The sequence below is a fragment of the Lolium perenne genome, chromosome 3, assembly GCF_019359855.2.
Source record: "Lolium perenne isolate Kyuss_39 chromosome 3, Kyuss_2.0, whole genome shotgun sequence".
In the NCBI taxonomy this organism is placed as follows: Eukaryota; Viridiplantae; Streptophyta; class Magnoliopsida; order Poales; family Poaceae; genus Lolium; species Lolium perenne.
In genome coordinates this window covers 213,600,194-213,616,883 of record NC_067246.2, presented here as the reverse complement: position 1 = coordinate 213,616,883, position 16,690 = coordinate 213,600,194, and the positions used below count along the sequence as shown (strand labels likewise).

The 16,690-nt window shown below is 45.4% G+C and overlaps 2 protein-coding genes across 2 annotated transcripts; one reads left to right on the top strand and one right to left on the bottom strand.

Annotated features, from left to right (window-relative positions):
- The first annotated feature begins 494 nt into the window (after positions 1 to 494).
- LOC127343293 (uncharacterized) lies at positions 495 to 2,989 on the top strand. Its single transcript, XM_051369410.2, has 3 exons — positions 495 to 666; positions 757 to 1,047; positions 1,369 to 2,989. Exons 1-3 carry the CDS (start codon positions 565 to 567, stop codon positions 2,683 to 2,685), a joined length of 1,710 nt encoding a protein of 569 aa, XP_051225370.1. The 5' UTR covers positions 495 to 564; the 3' UTR covers positions 2,686 to 2,989.
- Positions 2,990 to 3,664: 675 nt separating this feature from the next.
- LOC127343291 (uncharacterized) lies at positions 3,665 to 11,143 on the bottom strand. The gene is made up of 13 exons (XM_051369409.2): positions 10,595 to 11,143; positions 9,893 to 10,005; positions 9,708 to 9,764; positions 8,259 to 8,354; positions 7,039 to 7,109; positions 6,904 to 6,946; positions 6,678 to 6,758; positions 6,519 to 6,578; positions 5,866 to 5,934; positions 5,470 to 5,567; positions 5,315 to 5,363; positions 5,180 to 5,224; positions 3,665 to 4,493 (listed from the first exon to the last, which is right to left on the bottom strand). The coding sequence occupies exons 1-13, from the start codon at positions 11,118 to 11,120 to the stop codon at positions 3,948 to 3,950; spliced, it is 1,854 nt and encodes a 617-aa protein (XP_051225369.1). The 5' UTR covers positions 11,121 to 11,143; the 3' UTR covers positions 3,665 to 3,947.
- Between the last annotated feature and the right edge of the window lie 5,547 nt (positions 11,144 to 16,690).

The following is a 16,690-nucleotide window of genomic DNA, read 5'->3' as shown; positions in this document are numbered from 1 at the left end:
AACGAATGCTATGCAGCTCATTTGTTAATCACGCACATGCCTCACGAGGCGGGCTGGGAGGCTGGACGGCGACGCCGCGCCCGACCCAACCACCGTCATCTCATCCGAAAACGATGGTCCAGCTAGGCAAGCAAGGTATCCATCCATCCCCATGGCCGATCTCCCCTTTCCCCTGTGTGTCAGGAAGAGACAGCCACATCGAAGGAACGAACTCACTCACTCGGTGCAACTCAGATCGGCCTCGCATCTCGCTCTCCCCCAAGTCCACCCACGCTCCCCACTTGCCCCCAACCCCGCTCGTCTCGTCCCAATCCATCCAGTTTTTATTGCCTCGATCTCATCTCACGATCCCATTGGCTGCCCCTCTCTGCCTCCACGATTTTTTACTCTGTTTCGCTCTGCTTTTCCCTCTACCCTGCTTTGCTTCTACGACTACTTCTCACTCGCCCTCCTTCCTTTCCTCGCCCCTTCCTCCGCTTCGGATTCCTCCCATCCCGCCCCGCCCCGCCCCAATCTCCCTCCCTCCCAACGCACCAACCCTAAACCCTAGCCACCCTCCCGCCCATGGCGTCCCCCGCGCGCCCCGCCGCCGCATCCGTCTCGGGCGCCTTCGGCCTCCCGCCCGACGCGCGCTGCGCCTTCGACCAGACCCGCCGCCGCGCAGAGGTACGCCCGCATCACTCGATCTCCCTCCGCCCACCACGCGCCGCTCCTCGATCTCGCCGGTCCTGATTGCGCCCGCCCGCGGGTGAGCAGGATTTGCAGGACAAGCGGCTGGTGCGGACGTTCGTCAACGTGTACGGCCAGCCGCAGCCGCAGGAGCCGTGCTACCCGAGGGAGGCGGTCATGGCGGCCGTGGAGGAGTGCATGCGGAAGCAGGCCGAGGGGCTGCTGCACTCGCTCGAGGGCATCGGCGGCAGGCTCTCGCAGCTCGAGCTATACTGCTACAAGCTCGAGCGCTCCATCGGGGAGCTGCGCAGCGACGTCATGGACTACCACAGCGACGCCACCGTCAACTTCAGATGCATCGACAAGAACATCAGACAGGTGCGCTTTCACGAGGATTTCTGCAGAATTACTAGATCCGTGTGCACGAGCACCCATTATATTCCTTGCTCTCCCTCTCGAGTACTACCAAATTGGTTCACCCGCTACTCACATTCAGCCTGTAGCCAGCCCTCACAAACTCTAACAGCATTTTACCATTCACATTTGTCTTCTATATGATGCTTACAGCGGAACGTTTTCACGACCTGCTGTTTCTAACCACGTACGGGGGAGTCTGACTTATTACTGTTCTCATGACATTCACATCACCCTAAGAACAACCCGTCTTAAACTGAACAACTTTTTTTTGTTGCTCAACAGGTTCAGAAAGCAGTGCAGGTGCTTCAGGACAAGCACGAGCCGGCCGCCGCCGACATGGCGCAGCAGCAGCTGGCCAAGCTTCAGATAGCGCACGAGTTCCCTGCCAGGGCCAACGAAGCCGCTCCTCCCCTGTCGATGCTCGCAGCGGCAAGGGAAACCGCCAGCGATCATCATGCCACACAATTCCCCAACCCTGAGGTTTCCTTCCTGCCAATGCACCAGGTCAACGCCACGCAGTCTCCCGCTATGCCGATGACCCAAGGCGGCAGCGGCTACATCCTGCAGCAGCTAGTGCCGGTCTCTTTGCACGACCAGCAGCATCCCGGCCAGGCTGCCGTGTACTACATGCAGAGCCAGAGCCATGTCAAGTCCGCGGAGAACAAGTCGTCCGAGTCGTTTGTTCAGGTCATGCAGCCGCATCTCCAGAACCCTGAACCCAGGGTTGCGGTCGATCTGCCTCAGCAGTCGAGCCAGACGACGGAGATGTGTGCTCCGCTCCAGCAGCATCATATGCTGCAGATGCCTGTGCAACATCACGAGTCGCAGACATGGCGGTCTGTCTCGCAACAGCAGCAGCAGCAGCAGTACAGTGTTCAGCAAGTTACACAGCAGATTGTTCAACAGAAAACATCTTCTCCTCATGCTCAAAGTGCTCCTCAGGTCACGCTCATGTATCCTCCGTACTGTTCTCAGAAGCCTGCCAATGCTACCGCCGAGGCACTTCCGAGAAGCTTGGTCGTGCAGTCTCCGTACTCCTCACCTCAGCAGAAGCACCATGAAGTCGCGCCTTCGTTTTACGGCCAAGGCAACACGGTTTTGCTTCCGACAGCAGAGCGCAGTATCCAGCATCAACAGGCGCAGCAAGTGCAGCCACACAGGCAGGCGGCAGAGCACAATGTCCAGCATCAACAGCCACAGCAACTGCAGCCACACAGCCAGGGCTCGTACCCACCTCAACCAAGCAAGCCCAGTCACTGCAGTGTTGCTTCGTATGCTGTTCAAGGCGGTGGCCGAGCCTACAGCGCCGCATATGAGAATCCTTCCGAGTGCCCTGCAACTGTTGTTGCTGTTCTGCCTCAGCATCCGGCAACTGCTCCAATGGCGTTTCACCACTTGGGCTCCCAAGTTATGCATAAGAATCCGTATGGAAGTATGTTTGAAACGGCTACTGTAGTAGGGTATCCGCAGGATGTAGTAGGGAATTTGACTCACCCAGCGGTGACTGCAGCCCTCCAGCCTGTAGACTCCAATGCCACCATGGTTAATAAGCTCAATGCTGGTAGTAATGTTACATCCCCACGAGACTGGTCCGCATAGTGCAGAATGGCCAGTTACAACGGGTACTGCATTGCTCCCACAACTTATTTCCATGACTATAACTGGAAGCTATCAGCTCTCACACGGGTATTTCATCTGGCTTCCTTTTTAATTAGCCAGCAGATTGGTACAGATCCTTCTACTTTTTTTTTGCTGAAGGGTCAATCTGAAATAAGAATGGTAGATTAGTCTAGTGATGATGCTGGCATATGTCCTCACTTTTAATGGACATATCTTGCTTGTAACCGACAGTTGACGAAGAATTTGTGCCTTTGCGATATGAAAATATGACGAGTTCACATCATCTTATCAGCTTTTAAATAGTTGTTATGAATCTGTCCTATTTCCTCTGTTCCCTGATATAAGATGTATTGGCAAGCTAAACTAACTTGACAAAATGTCTTATATAAGGGAACGGGGGGAATGTTATATATCTATCTGGTTTTCTGTATGCATTGGAGAAGAATGCAGCTGGGATGTAGAAATCTAATCATCTGGAAACGAAGTTGTCAATAGTTCATTGTTCTCCTAGCCTGCCTTGCCTAAGCAGTTTTTATTTACTCTTTAGAACAAGCAGCAGCTCACGAGAGAAAACAGGTGGCAGAGCTGTACAGAAGTGCTAAACAAACCACTTCTTGCTGGTAAGATTATTCCAGCTTCTCTAGTCCTTGGAGAAACAGAGTTGTAAGATGTTCCAGGCTTCCAGCTTCTGTAGTCGTTGGAGAAACATAGTTGTATGTATATAGCTGATGTACAAAAACTATAGGTTCGTTCATAAGAAAATTATGAGTTGCACGTATTGCGTGATCCTCCAAGCTGTCCATATGTGTAACTTCAGAAGTTTGTTGATCTTATTCTCTTAAAATAAAACCATAGCCCCTTCGAATGAGACTCCAACCATGGCTGGGCAATGATCAATTCGCTATGGCAGTTGGCACACGATTTTATATGCATCTGACACTACATTTCAGCATAGATGTAATACAAATGTTTGAAGCCTTTACCACAGCATCCAAATCCCTGAAACAATTTTGCGAGCCCACTAGTGATTCAAGAATATAACTGATTTTTATGTTTGATCAGCACTACAAACAGGACTAGATAGACAAATAAAACAAATGATACATTGGGGCATCTGACTGCTGCTACTAACTTAAATGTTTGCCAGCCTGCCACCATTTGATCACATACAGCTCTTCCAGCAGTCAAATTTTGTTGCTCCCGAAAACATATCGCAGATGTCATCAGTGCCATCACACAACTCACCACCTACTTATGTGTGTGTGCTGTGGGAGTGTATTTGTAAATCTGTCATACTCTCGTGGCCCTTTTCTTCGTCTACTGCTTCCTGCACTGCGATGTGTTTTCTCACTTTGTCTCGACTCTTTGCCACGACTGCGCTCTCTTCGATTTCTGGACCCATCTTCTGCATCATCACTGCTTGAGACATCATCAGCCTTTGCCTTCTTTCTAGATTTCTTATTTGACTTGGAGGACTTCCGTTTCTTCAATGGTGATGAACTAGTGTCCTCAGAAGCAGGTTGAGTATTTCTGGGCAGTGGTTCATCATCATCTAATGCATGCCAATTGTACATTGCATCATTCTCGCTGTCAAACCGTTGGGCCAATGGTTCCCAGGGTTCTGCTAGCATGTCAGCTAATGCACCATCAGTGTTCCAGCCTTTACGGTCAAGCAGCACTGAATCCGGTCTGACAATGGCACCCAGAATGCTCCTGTTTGGTCCCAAGCTCGTAATCAACTTGGCATCAGTCAGCACTGAGTAAGCCTTTGAAAATGCTGATTTCACCTGCACCGTGAATTAAGTTTCTTCATCAAATGTTGTCCATGTAGAGTATTTTGTATATGTCAAAGACCCAGTAGAAGTTGCAGCATAGCTAAAATGTAAATGAACTTCAAAGATCAAAGTCAGACAAGTGAACAAACTGGAGCATTTGGCAAAAAAAGAGGCAGAAGTACCAAACTGTTATCAAGACAGGTTGTGGCTGTTAAGTATTTATTCATGTGCCCTTATGGTACTTGATTAAGAAAGCTTCCCCAAACCAGAGACAACTAACTAGCATGTTCATTCGAACATTAAAGATGTCAATCCTCAAATTTAAACACATACAATCCTCATTCCAATGTAAGATAAGTGCAGATTGATGGTCCCAAGTTACAGAGATTGAATAATCATTCTGGGTCATTTCATCGCTGAAGACTGATGACATCAGATAGTCATCGCTAAACTTGACTAGAATAACACCAAGAAAGCAAGGAAGGATCAAACCCAATCAAATCGCCAGAGAGAACTACTAAAATAATCTGCACAGCCATCATAAGATTATTTCCATCAATTGCTAGCATCTGTACTGTAAGAATATACAGCATTATGAAAGAACAAATGAGTTATAGCATCGAATTATTCAAGTATCACATCCATGGCATGTCCTACACAAAAAGGTGCACAGATAAAAAAGGAACTTCGAAAGTTACCTTGAAGTAGTTGAAGGAATTCTTCCCGATATCATTATCTGGTACCTAGGCCATGAAAGTAATTTAGATAGGTAAATACACTACCCACTGAAGATTATCAAGTTCAACCAAAATGAACAAGGACAACAATCTTACCATGGGATCTTGAATGGCTATAAGATGTGGGCGGTCAAGATTCACAAAGCTTATCAAACAAATTAGAAATAGGATCAGTGAACATGAACATCACGAGTGAATCATAGTAGATGTTACTGAGGTGGGTGTAATGCAATTAAAACTAGTTGCCTTACTCATTATCACTCTTCAAGAAAAAGGTTCTTGCAGAGTTGCAGGATATTCCAACATCCCAATTGTTTAACTTGCGCCCATAGAAGTCAAAAAACTTGATCTGGCATGGAGAAAACACAAAGCTTGTATGAATGGCTGAAACCATGTTTCATTTCTCCATCATAAATTCATAATAAAGATACTGTATGTTTCTCCCTCAAATCAAAGGTGATGTACCTTTATCCGAAAGTAGAAAATAGAAAATAACTTAAGCATTTCACATGTGTACACACTGGAATATATCCTGGTGCACACCAGGAGCCAATGACTATTATGTGCAACTTTACATAAGATAAATACCAAAGCATAAAAATGTAAAAACTCTCATTACTGTGAAACATTAAGGAAGTATTGCTTACCAAAAGAATTCCCAAATTGTGCTCCTTGGATTGTCGATAGCCCAGCATATCTTTCACTCCCCAGATCAACTAGCAAAAAAGGATAATCCTCAGAATGATAAATATGATAATTTATTATCATCAGGTTGAAAATAAGTTCCAGCCTTTATGTAAGTGAGAAATTTCACAGGACGGAAAAGCATAAGGCAATTGAGATAACTACATATATCAACAGCACTTTGCTGCTAGTATACTGAATGATATGATGTTTTCTTTTACCACCAACAAATATATGTATGAAAAGCTTATCAAATGTTCATAAGTTCTAAAGCGTAAAGGTATAATATGCAAGGTGTGAAATAGCACATGCAGTTTAATAATTTTCCACCCTTACAGCCTTACTACTAAAATGTTCTTTGAAACATCTCTTAGCATCTTATGACCCGATTGTGCTACTTAAATATATTAATTATTCTATATAAGGACAGCATTAGATATACCGTAAGAAAAATAACTAAAGCAGGCCAAACTTTTTTTGGCAAACAAGGCCCACACTTGTCGAAGATGGAGGCACAAGTGTGGAGAACTTAGCTAAAAAAAATGAGTATATGACATGGGCCATGAGGCTAAGAAAGTGCAGCAAGGACTTGTAGATAAAACAGAGCTCAGTTTACCTGTAAATGTGTGATCAGCATTGTGAGAAGAGCATATGACCCAACCCCACCGGTATAGACCTAGCAACCAATGTAAAACAATAATCTCTGTCAACCCAACTATTCAAAGCAACAATGTTATTATTATGGAATAAGTAAACTACAAATTTAGTTGTGTACCTCATTGAGTTCTCTTTGATGAAGGAAAACCTTCAGAATCATAGACAAAGGTCTTAAAGCAGGCATCTTCTTGATGGCATCCTATGGTACCAAATGGAAAAACTGTGTTGAGTATGACTAACATAGATGATCGAAGATAAATATGGGCATATGTCTTGTCACAGATTAGCTAGAACAGAAATTATGCCCTCAATAGTGTGGGCTAGTCCTTTGTTGCAACAGGTACCTTGATAAAATCCGCTGCCTGTGGTCCACCATCAATATCAAAGCTGGAAAAGAAAACAAGATCGTTAAGTTCTTGGACAACATAGCAAGGAGGGGGCGGGGGTGGTAGCTCTAGCTACTTGAGAAAAAATATAACCTGATATCAAAAGGTATTTCACTAATTCTTTCCACAAATTTCACAATTGGCACACGGGCCTTTGCTATCACCTGAAAAGAAACAAAATTAACATCATAACCAACTTGAGAACAAATAAACAACTGGCAACTGCAGAACCGAGCAGTGGCAGCTTCCAAAGCTCAACCGACAGCTTTTGGCAACCTTCCAAGGTGCTATATATCATCCCACATTGTAATTCAACTGGAGTAATTGTATTTTTTTTCAAAATATAAAAAATAGTAACAGGTTTTCTTGCTTTGGAAGCTCTCGTTACGAGTAGGATATGGATCCTGGCAAGTTACCTGGGATTCAGGCCAATGCAAAGTTTGTTAAATCAGCTAGTTTGAGCTTGAATTTCAAACTCCAGTAGTGAAGTTTGGTATTGTTGCACCTAGATGGTGCTACGTCGAAGCCAATGAACAAGAAAATCGTCAACATTTTGGCTGGTGCAAATGTAGGGATGTAGAGCAATAAGCGAATTGGGTTCTTACGTGTGCCCTGAGAAGGTTGAGCAAACTCCATTCACATGCACATTTTCGCAGGAGCCAAAAGGTGAGAAAATCTATTTGGAATAAACAGTGCTCTTTCGTAGCCACTAGCAGGCATGCAACACCACTCAAAAAATACAGATAGCCATTCACACAAATATTGAGTTCAATTTTCCGCAGCACATTTGAAAGCAATGTTAACAACCTCCTTGTTCTGTACTGAGTTGAATGATGACTGATGAGCTTAACAATGAAGGAATTCAGTATTTGCTTCCCCATTACTTCTTGTGCATCCATAAACCTGATTTCCCGCGAACATCTTATACATGCATGTACAATATTCCTATATGATCACTAATCAAATAACTACTGCAATTATCTCCTATTTATTGTGCTGATGCATAACAGCATGCTGCAAATTGTGTTCATTGTGAGCTGAATGCAGTACTTCCTGTAGCGCAGAAAATAATAATGCAGACCCTCCATGGTAACACCTAGAAATCTAGGTTCAGGCAACAAAATAGAACTGGCTCAATTTATATTTTGAAGTTCAAATTTGGGAAAAAAATTCAAAAACCAGGAAAGTTACCATACACTGGCAGGAACAGTCCAACAAAAGAATTTGAAGCCCTGCTAATGAGTATGGGTTGAAGAAACAAGACTTCCATACACATCTTTCACGCTAGATACAGAAAGGGTGAGAACAGGAACCTGTATCTTCTTGGCAACACCTTTTTGGGTCAATGCTTTTGCAAGAGCGTATAGGCCAACTTGAGGAGTCTTGACCCTGGACTCAAATATTACAACCTGCAACAGAAGTAACACATATGAACTTACAAGGACAAAGAAGACATTCATATTCCTAAGTGAAAGTATTTTCCATGTGTTTCTATGTAAAATAAGGAGGTGAATGTAAGTAGTTTGTGACAAGCTGATATGTCCTGGCAATTCATTCTATCATGAAACGGCACAAGACACCCTATCTGACAAAAAAGAAGACACCCCCAAAGGAAGTATGTTTTCCAGGTGTTTCCAGGTAAAAGGTTGGGAATGCAATCAATTGTTGCAAGCAGATGTACACGGGTAATTTATTATATCATAAAACAGAACAAGATACCCTATCAGTTTTGGCGAGGCCAGTCCACAATGCTGTTGGCTTGCCATGCTATCTAGGATTGGTGGGTCGGTTGCGTCTTGTGCACTTGTATGGATGGCATCTAGGCTGATGCTGGTTTGGTGGCGTTTGTTGTAATGTTTGTCTTAGGGCCTTTGGGTTTGATCTTGTCTTGAGTGGTCAGGTGTTTCGGCTTGTCTTAGGCTTGAAGACTGTTCTTCTCTATCAATGCAATGAAGCAAGCTTCGCGTTTTCTCGAAAAAAAAAATACCCTACCAGTTTCGGTATGAATTGACAAGTGCAATTGGTAGGTGAACATTGGTCCCGAGAAACAGTGACAATGTACTGCTGTCCTGGACTAGTAGAGTACAATATTTCCTGCGCTCGGTGTACTCAATCTCATTTTCTCCTATATGTTATAGCCCTGCTGCTTTCTGCAGTTGGAAAAACAGTGTGGGAACTCCACCTGTACTATATTGAATTTGTCCTTTTTTTCTCCATAAATATTACTTACACTAAATAAATCTTTTGCTAAGATTCTAGTATGTTTGTTTGAGATTACTTACCACACACACCGTGTGATGATTCTTGGATTTTTATTGCAGTGAATTGCACTTCGGACCAGGTACTGTCATTAGTTGCACTTTGGATGTTGCACTCGGGACCAGGGGTAAGTTCGAACTTCAGACCAGGTCAGGTTGGTTTAGGGGAAAAAAAAGCATGTCAACTGGTTCGGCCCCGCCTGTCATTATGTCGTGCTGAACGGATCTGCCATGCCACGCGGGAGGAGCACACATACTAGACACCAGCCCTCATCCGGTGAGGAGGAGGAGAAAGGGGAAAGGAGAATGATTGACGAAAATGAGCTAAATAATTGTGAATGCATGCAAGTTGCAACTGAAGAGTTGTACACTTACAAAATACATGTGTTTTTTACTCTACAAAATACACTTATTAATAGCCCTAAAAGTTGACAAAATACAGACAAGATGGCAGAGGAAGTGAAGTGCTGAAATTTAAGAGAGTATGAGAGCAAGTACTCTTACATCAATATCACTTGTTGGTAGATAAAGCCCTGTTCTGAAAGATCCGAAGACTTCAACCTGCCACGCAAAATCAAGAATTACCAAAATGACATGTGGCTATAAACACACACACACGCACAAACACACACACACAGAGAGAGAGAGAGAGAGAGAGAGAGAGAGAGAGAGAGAGAATGTTATGATGCCTTGCAATGAGGCCATATATGCTTGACAACATCAGAGACAGCTTGCACAGCAGCCGTCCGTGAAGATTCCTCTTCGGCGGAAGGTGAGATAAAATCACAGAAGTCAAGAATCTCTGCAACAGATACGCAATACTTCAGTATCTCAGCAGACAAATTTTGCAGCTAAAAAAAATATAATATAAGTTTCTAACGAACCCAAGTTTTACCATGTAAGCTCTTAAACATCAAATCAAATGTGATTGGCGAGCCTAAATAAGCAAAGTAACAGGGCTGTTTGCCACATTAGTTATGATGAGCATTTCTGTACATGTTTTAGATGTAAAAAGGTGTGGCAATGCTAATTTATCAATGATGCAGACAATGCGACAATATTTGAGTGGTCCATTAGTGCACAAACTGCAATGGCTATTTCCTGTTTTCTAAATGCATCAAGTTGGTGTTCCAAATTACTGATAACTCGGTACGATATCCTCCTCGGTATTTTTTGTACTGTAACAAACAAAACGGTTCAAATCACTTTCCATACACAACATATCACCACCCCCCAAATGTGTGCATTTCATAACTACCACTCTTCAGTCACTTGCCACCGGGGGAAATTCGAGGAGAACTATGGGTGCATACAATTTCTAAGCACATCAACACCAGAAACTTCATTAAGGACAGTAAGTTCTAGGCAGTAATAATGCCAAGGTTCCTAACCTTTGTGTAGCTGCAACATGGGGCTTCTGAACCGCCTGCCTCCTCGGAACCACGCGCGCTCCGACCCCTGCGCCGGCTGCTCCGCCTTAGCGAGGGAGCTCGAGGGCGTCGCCGCCCCGGCAGGCCACGCCACCGACGACGACGGGGAGGCCGGAACGGCCTTACCAGCCGCCGAGACGTCGAGGGAGAAGAAATCGGTAGCGGGTATGTCAACGAGGGCGTCCCCGGCCGCAGTAATCTCATTGCGGAAGACGGCGTAGGTCGCGGTCGCGTCCTCCGCGGCGGCGGCGGGGTAGGAGGACGGCTGGGGCTCCGCCGCGTCGAGGGCCTCCTCCGGAGAGAAGTCTAGGGTTAGACCGGGGAGGGTGTCGTAGACGCAGACCCCGGCGGTCGCTGCGGCGGCCTCCATGCCGGCGGCGGCTGCGGTGGCGTTGGCGGCGGCCGCTTGGGTCGGCGCGTGGGGCGGATGATCTTTTTTGCCCTTGGACCGCCGGGTAGGCTCCGCGGCTTTCGCTTTGCGAGGCATTTGGTCGGACTGATGGGATGGGCTTCCGCGGGACTGGAGAGGCGGGCCGGGAAAAGTTGGTCGTTTTATGATACGGGTCCGCGGATGTTGGCATGAGTTGTAGCCATCCACGATTTGACGGCCCGTGAAGCACCAACGAAGAAGAGTTTTGCTAAGTCAAAAAAAAAAAAAACGAATAAGTGTTTTGGAGTGTGTACATTGTTTCACCTGAAAGAAAAAGGCGGTGGACCCCTAAAAAAACGGTGGATGAGTTTTTTAAAAAAACAGATTAATAGAAAAGGCATAGGAACAAGACAAGATAAAAAAAGTTGCGTATACAGCAGGTTGAGAAACGCATAATTTTATAGATTGGGTGTTTAGTTCACATAAATAACAAACCACGAAAATCCAATTGAACATTGTCAGATCAAAATCAAATCACATGAAAATTACTAATCCATTTTTCATTATATCACTTACTAACTATAGACCCCACGCTCACGAGGGAATTTGAAAAGGTGATCCAAGTGCGGAGGCATGTTTTCTTGGTTGTACAAGCAATCTTGGGGATGGAGAAGGCAAGAGCTGCATGCGCCGCGAGAAAGAATGTAGGTGATGGTGAGAGATTAATTGGAGGAAAATGCAATCTAACTGCTGCTGACATACTTGAAACAACAACTGCAATTAAGAAATTCGAGCGGCAAAAGACAACACACCAACTTTGCATGAATGTGAGCCTTCCTCATTGAACGATGCATCAGATCACATGTGAAATTCATCCCGGGAAACCTTGGCCCTACAATAAGTAACAAACGGTGTCTGTTGGATAATTAGGCACAATTTCCATGATTAATTCCAGAATATTAAGCATGACGACAGTAACTACTAACATGTGAAACTCGAACATACTAGATGTAGTGATCAACATGAACAGTAGCAGAGCAAACAGTACAACATCCATCGCTAAACAGATCGAGATATGTCGCACGTACCGATCTGGTGGAGGTGGCGGTGGAGGTGTAGCAGATGATGTCGCGGCAATAACGTTATTAATGACAACGTTGTTGACGACGGGGACGACGGGTCGAAGTAGACGGCGTTGAAGACGACGGTAGGCAGCACCGCCTGACTTGGACAGAAGGCGACCCGTGATGAAGAGCTTGAGCAGTCGCGCAGAGCGCTTCCCAAAAACCTAATTCGCCCTCTCCCGTATAGGATCGCAAGGACGAGTGGTTCCGGAGACCTGCTCTCCCGTTCGCCGATGCACGTCGGCGAGCGGGATGGAGTAGGCTACGATGGCGGCGCAAGCAGAGAGAGGTGGAAACCCTAACTCGTGTATTCAGTATATTTCTGCGGTAGCCGGGCAAGAGATTATATAGGCTCGGGAAACCCTAGGCAACGTGGGCCACGCCCACGTCACACGAACGTTTCGAGTCGGTTACAGATAGCCCACGATCCGGGAGCGACCCGAAGCGACTAACTGCGACGCGTCCGTCTAGGACTCTGTCCGTTTTCCTGAGCTGCAAAAAGTAAGGAAAGTCTCGGCTCGAGGCTCAATCCACTCACCACGAGCGCGGCGCGCGCGTCGTGATGTGATGTGATGTGATGTGACGTGACGTGACGTGACGTGTCGTGTCGAGTCGAGCGAGCGAGGAGGAGGAGGAGCGCGCGCGTGTAGCACTCCTATTCTCACTCACTTACTAGTGGTGGAACAACCCACCTTATAAGGTGGTCTAACTTCCTCCCAACTTTCCATGTGGGACTAAACTTCCCACCTCTTGCTACTCCCTAGTGAGCTGCCACCAACTTGGGCTCAAACTCACAAGGCTTCCACTATGTGGGCTTTGAGATTTATAGGAAAAATCTGAAATCTAGTATGGGCCACTAAGTGTAGGCCCAATATTTCAACAATCCCCCACCAGATCTCAAATCCCCATTTAGAGATTTACCAATACTCGCTGCTTGTTTATATACCAGTGTTTCAGCGGAGACTGTTAAGTTGAACTTCCGCCTAGAACCTTAAGCTACATCCATTCACACTTGAACAATGGACTAAGCCTTGAATTGCAAGTTTTGCGTGAACAGGGTTTCACTCAAAGTCATGACCAGTACATGGCTGCCAGTAGCCTACCCCGCGGGTGAAGCATATGCGTCATACTTCGTGGTCTCTTCATGAGTTTACTAGAGATCACCCAAATCTCATAGATTGCGACGTTTAACAATCGGACTCATATAGGTGTGTTATTTCAAGAATGCTCTGTAGGACAGCATCTTTGCTAATATAGCCAACATAAACACATTAAGGCTTGTTGCCAACCTGCCTTACAACAATTGAGAGTTGTGCATCTTCACATAGAGAGGGTTACATAATACTCTCCTCAATTAAACCACTAGTTTGTTCTTCCCAGGTCCTAATTCACGGGATCTCCGATCACAAAGGTTGGGTTACCACTATGGTGTAACATCAACGGGTCTCAAACCCATCTCCCTCGATGCACTTTCTATCACATTACGTGATAGTCCCTTTGTAAAGGGATCTGCCAGGTTTTTGTCTGTTTGAATATATGTAACAGTTATTACTCCGGAGTTTCGCAATTTCCTGACAGACTTCAAACGTCTCTTTACGTGTCTTGATGAATTTGCGTTATCCTTAGAATTGTTCACTTTGACAATTACAGTTTGATTGTCACAATTCAAAAGGATTGCCGGAACAGGTTTTTCAACCACAGGCAAGTCCATCAAGAGCTCACGCAACCATTCTGATTCAACAGTGGTTGTGTCTAAAGCAGTAAGTTCTGCTTCCATAGTTGACCTCGTCAATATGGTTTGCTTGCAAGATCTCCATGATACTGCGCCACCTCCAAAGGTAAATACATACCCACTTGTGGCATACAGATCAGCTACATCTGAGATCCAATTCGAATCACTATATCCTTCAATCACAGCTGGGTGCCCTGAATAGTGAATCCCATAACTCATTGTACCACATAGTTAGCGCATGACCCTATCAAGTGCATGCCAATGATCAGTACCCGGGTTTGACATGAACCTACTCAACTTGCTAACAGCAAAAGAGATGTCGGGTCTAGTCACGCTCGCTAAGTACATGAGTGAGCCAACGATCTGAGAATATCTCAATTGATCTATGGCAATCCTCCGGTTCTTGCGTAGTGTCACACTGGGATCATAAGGTGTTGGAGAAGACTTGCTATCAATATAGCCGAACCGGCTCAAAATCTTCTCAACATAATGGGATTGCGTTAGAGTAATCCCACTCTCGTTCTTAATCAGCTTGATGTTCAGAATCACATCAGCTTCTCCCAGATCTTTCATATCAAAACTCTTTGACAAGAAAGACTTGACCTCGTGTATTACTCTCATGTTTGTACCAAAGATCAGAATATCATCCACATACAAACATAGTATAACACCTTCGCCCCCACCATAGCGATAGTAAACACACTTGTCAGCCTCATTGACAACAAAGCCTACAGAAGTTAAAGTTCTGTCAAACTTCTCATGCCATTGCTTAGGTGCTTGTTTCAGGCCATATAAAGATTTCAGCAACTTGCACACCTTTCTTTCTTCACCTTTTACTACAAACCCATCAGGCTGATCCATATAGATTTCCTCTTCCAACTCTCCATTAAGGAAAGCTGTCTTTACGTCCATTTGATGAACGATAAGACCATAGGAGGCAGCCATGGATAGTAGTACTCGAATGGTGGTAAGTCTAGCGACAGGTGAATAGGTGTCGAAGTAATCTTCGCCTTCTCTCTGTGTGTAGCCTTTCGCTACAAGCCGCGCCTTGTACTTTTCAATAGTACCATCAGGTCTTAGCTTCTTCTTGAGCACCCATTTGCAGCCCACAGGCTTGCATCCATGGGGTCGTTCGGATAGCTCCCAAGTTCCATTAGAAAGGATCGAGTCCATCTCGTTATGGACAGCTTCTTTCCAGTCATCTGCATCTGGAGATGCATATGCCTCTGCAATGGACGTGGGAGTATCATCCACAAGGTACACAATGAAATCATCACCAAAGGATTTTTCAATCCTTCGTCTCTTGCTCCGTTTAGGAGCTTCATTGTCATCCTTCTCAGTAACATTCTCATGTGATTGTTCAAAATACTCATTAGATGTATGATACGTCTCCAACGTATCGATAATTTCTTATGTTCCATGCCACATTATTGATGTTATCTACATGTTTTATGCACACTTTATGTCATATTCGTGCATTTTCTGGAACTAACCTATTAACAAGATGCCGAAGTGTCGCTTCTTTGTTTCTGCTGTTTTTGGTTTCAGAAATCCTAGTAACGAAATATTCTCGGAATTGGACGAAATCAACGCCCAGGGTCCTATTTTGCCACGAAGCTTCCAGAAGTCCGAACACGAGACGAAGAGGGGCCACGAGGAGGCCACACCCTAGGGCGGCGCGGCCCCCCCCTTGGCCGCGCGGCCCTGTGGTGTGGGGCCCTCGTGCCGCCTCTTGACCTGCCCTTCCGCCTACAAATAGCCTCCGTGACGAAACCCCCAGTACCGAGAGCCACGATACGGAAAACCTTCCAGAGACGCCGCCGCCGCCGATCCCAACTCCGGGGATCCAGGAGATCGCCTCCGGCACCCTGCCGGAGAGGGGAATCATCTCCCGGAGGACTCTACGCCGCCATGGTCGCCTCCGGTGTGATGTGTGAGTAGTCTACCCCTAGACTATGGGTCCATAGCAGTAGCTAGATGGTTGTCTTATCCCCATTGTGCTATCATTGTCGGATCTTGTGAGCTGCCTAACATGATCAAGATCATCTATCTGTAATTCTATATGTTGCGTTTGTTGGGATCCGATGAATAGAGAATACTTGTTATGTTGATTATCAAAGCTATGTCTATGTGTTGTTTATGATCTTGCATGCTCTCCGTTATTAGTAGATGCTCTGGCCAAGTTGATGCTAGTAACTCCAAGAGGGAGTATTTATGCTCGATAGTGGGTTCATGTCTCCGTGAATCTGGAGGGGTGACAAGAACCTCTAAGGTTATGGATGTGCTGTTGCCACTAGGGATAAAACATTGGTGCTATGTTCAAGGATGTAGTCACTAGTTACATTACGCGTAATACTTAATGCAATTGTCTGTTGCTTTGCAACTTAATACTGGAGGGGGTTCGGATGATAACCTGAAGGTGGACTTTTTAGGCATAGATGCATGCTGGATGGCGGTCTATGTACTTTGTCGTAATGCCCAATTAAATCTCACTATACTCATCATGATATGTATGTGCATGGTCATGCCCTCTTTATTTGTCAATTGCCCAACTGTAATTTGTTCACCCAACATGCTGTTTGTCTTATGGGAGAGACACCTCTAGTGAACTGTGGACCCCGGTCCAATTCTCTTTACTGAAATACAATCTACTGCAATACTGTTCTACTGTTTTCTGCAAACAATCATCTTCCACACAATACGGTTAATCCTTTGTTACAGCAAGCCGGTGAGATTGACAACCTCACTGTTTCGTTGGGGCAAAGTACTTTGGTTGTGTTGTGCAGGTTCCACGTTGGCGCCGGAATCCCTGGTGTTGCGCCGCACTACAT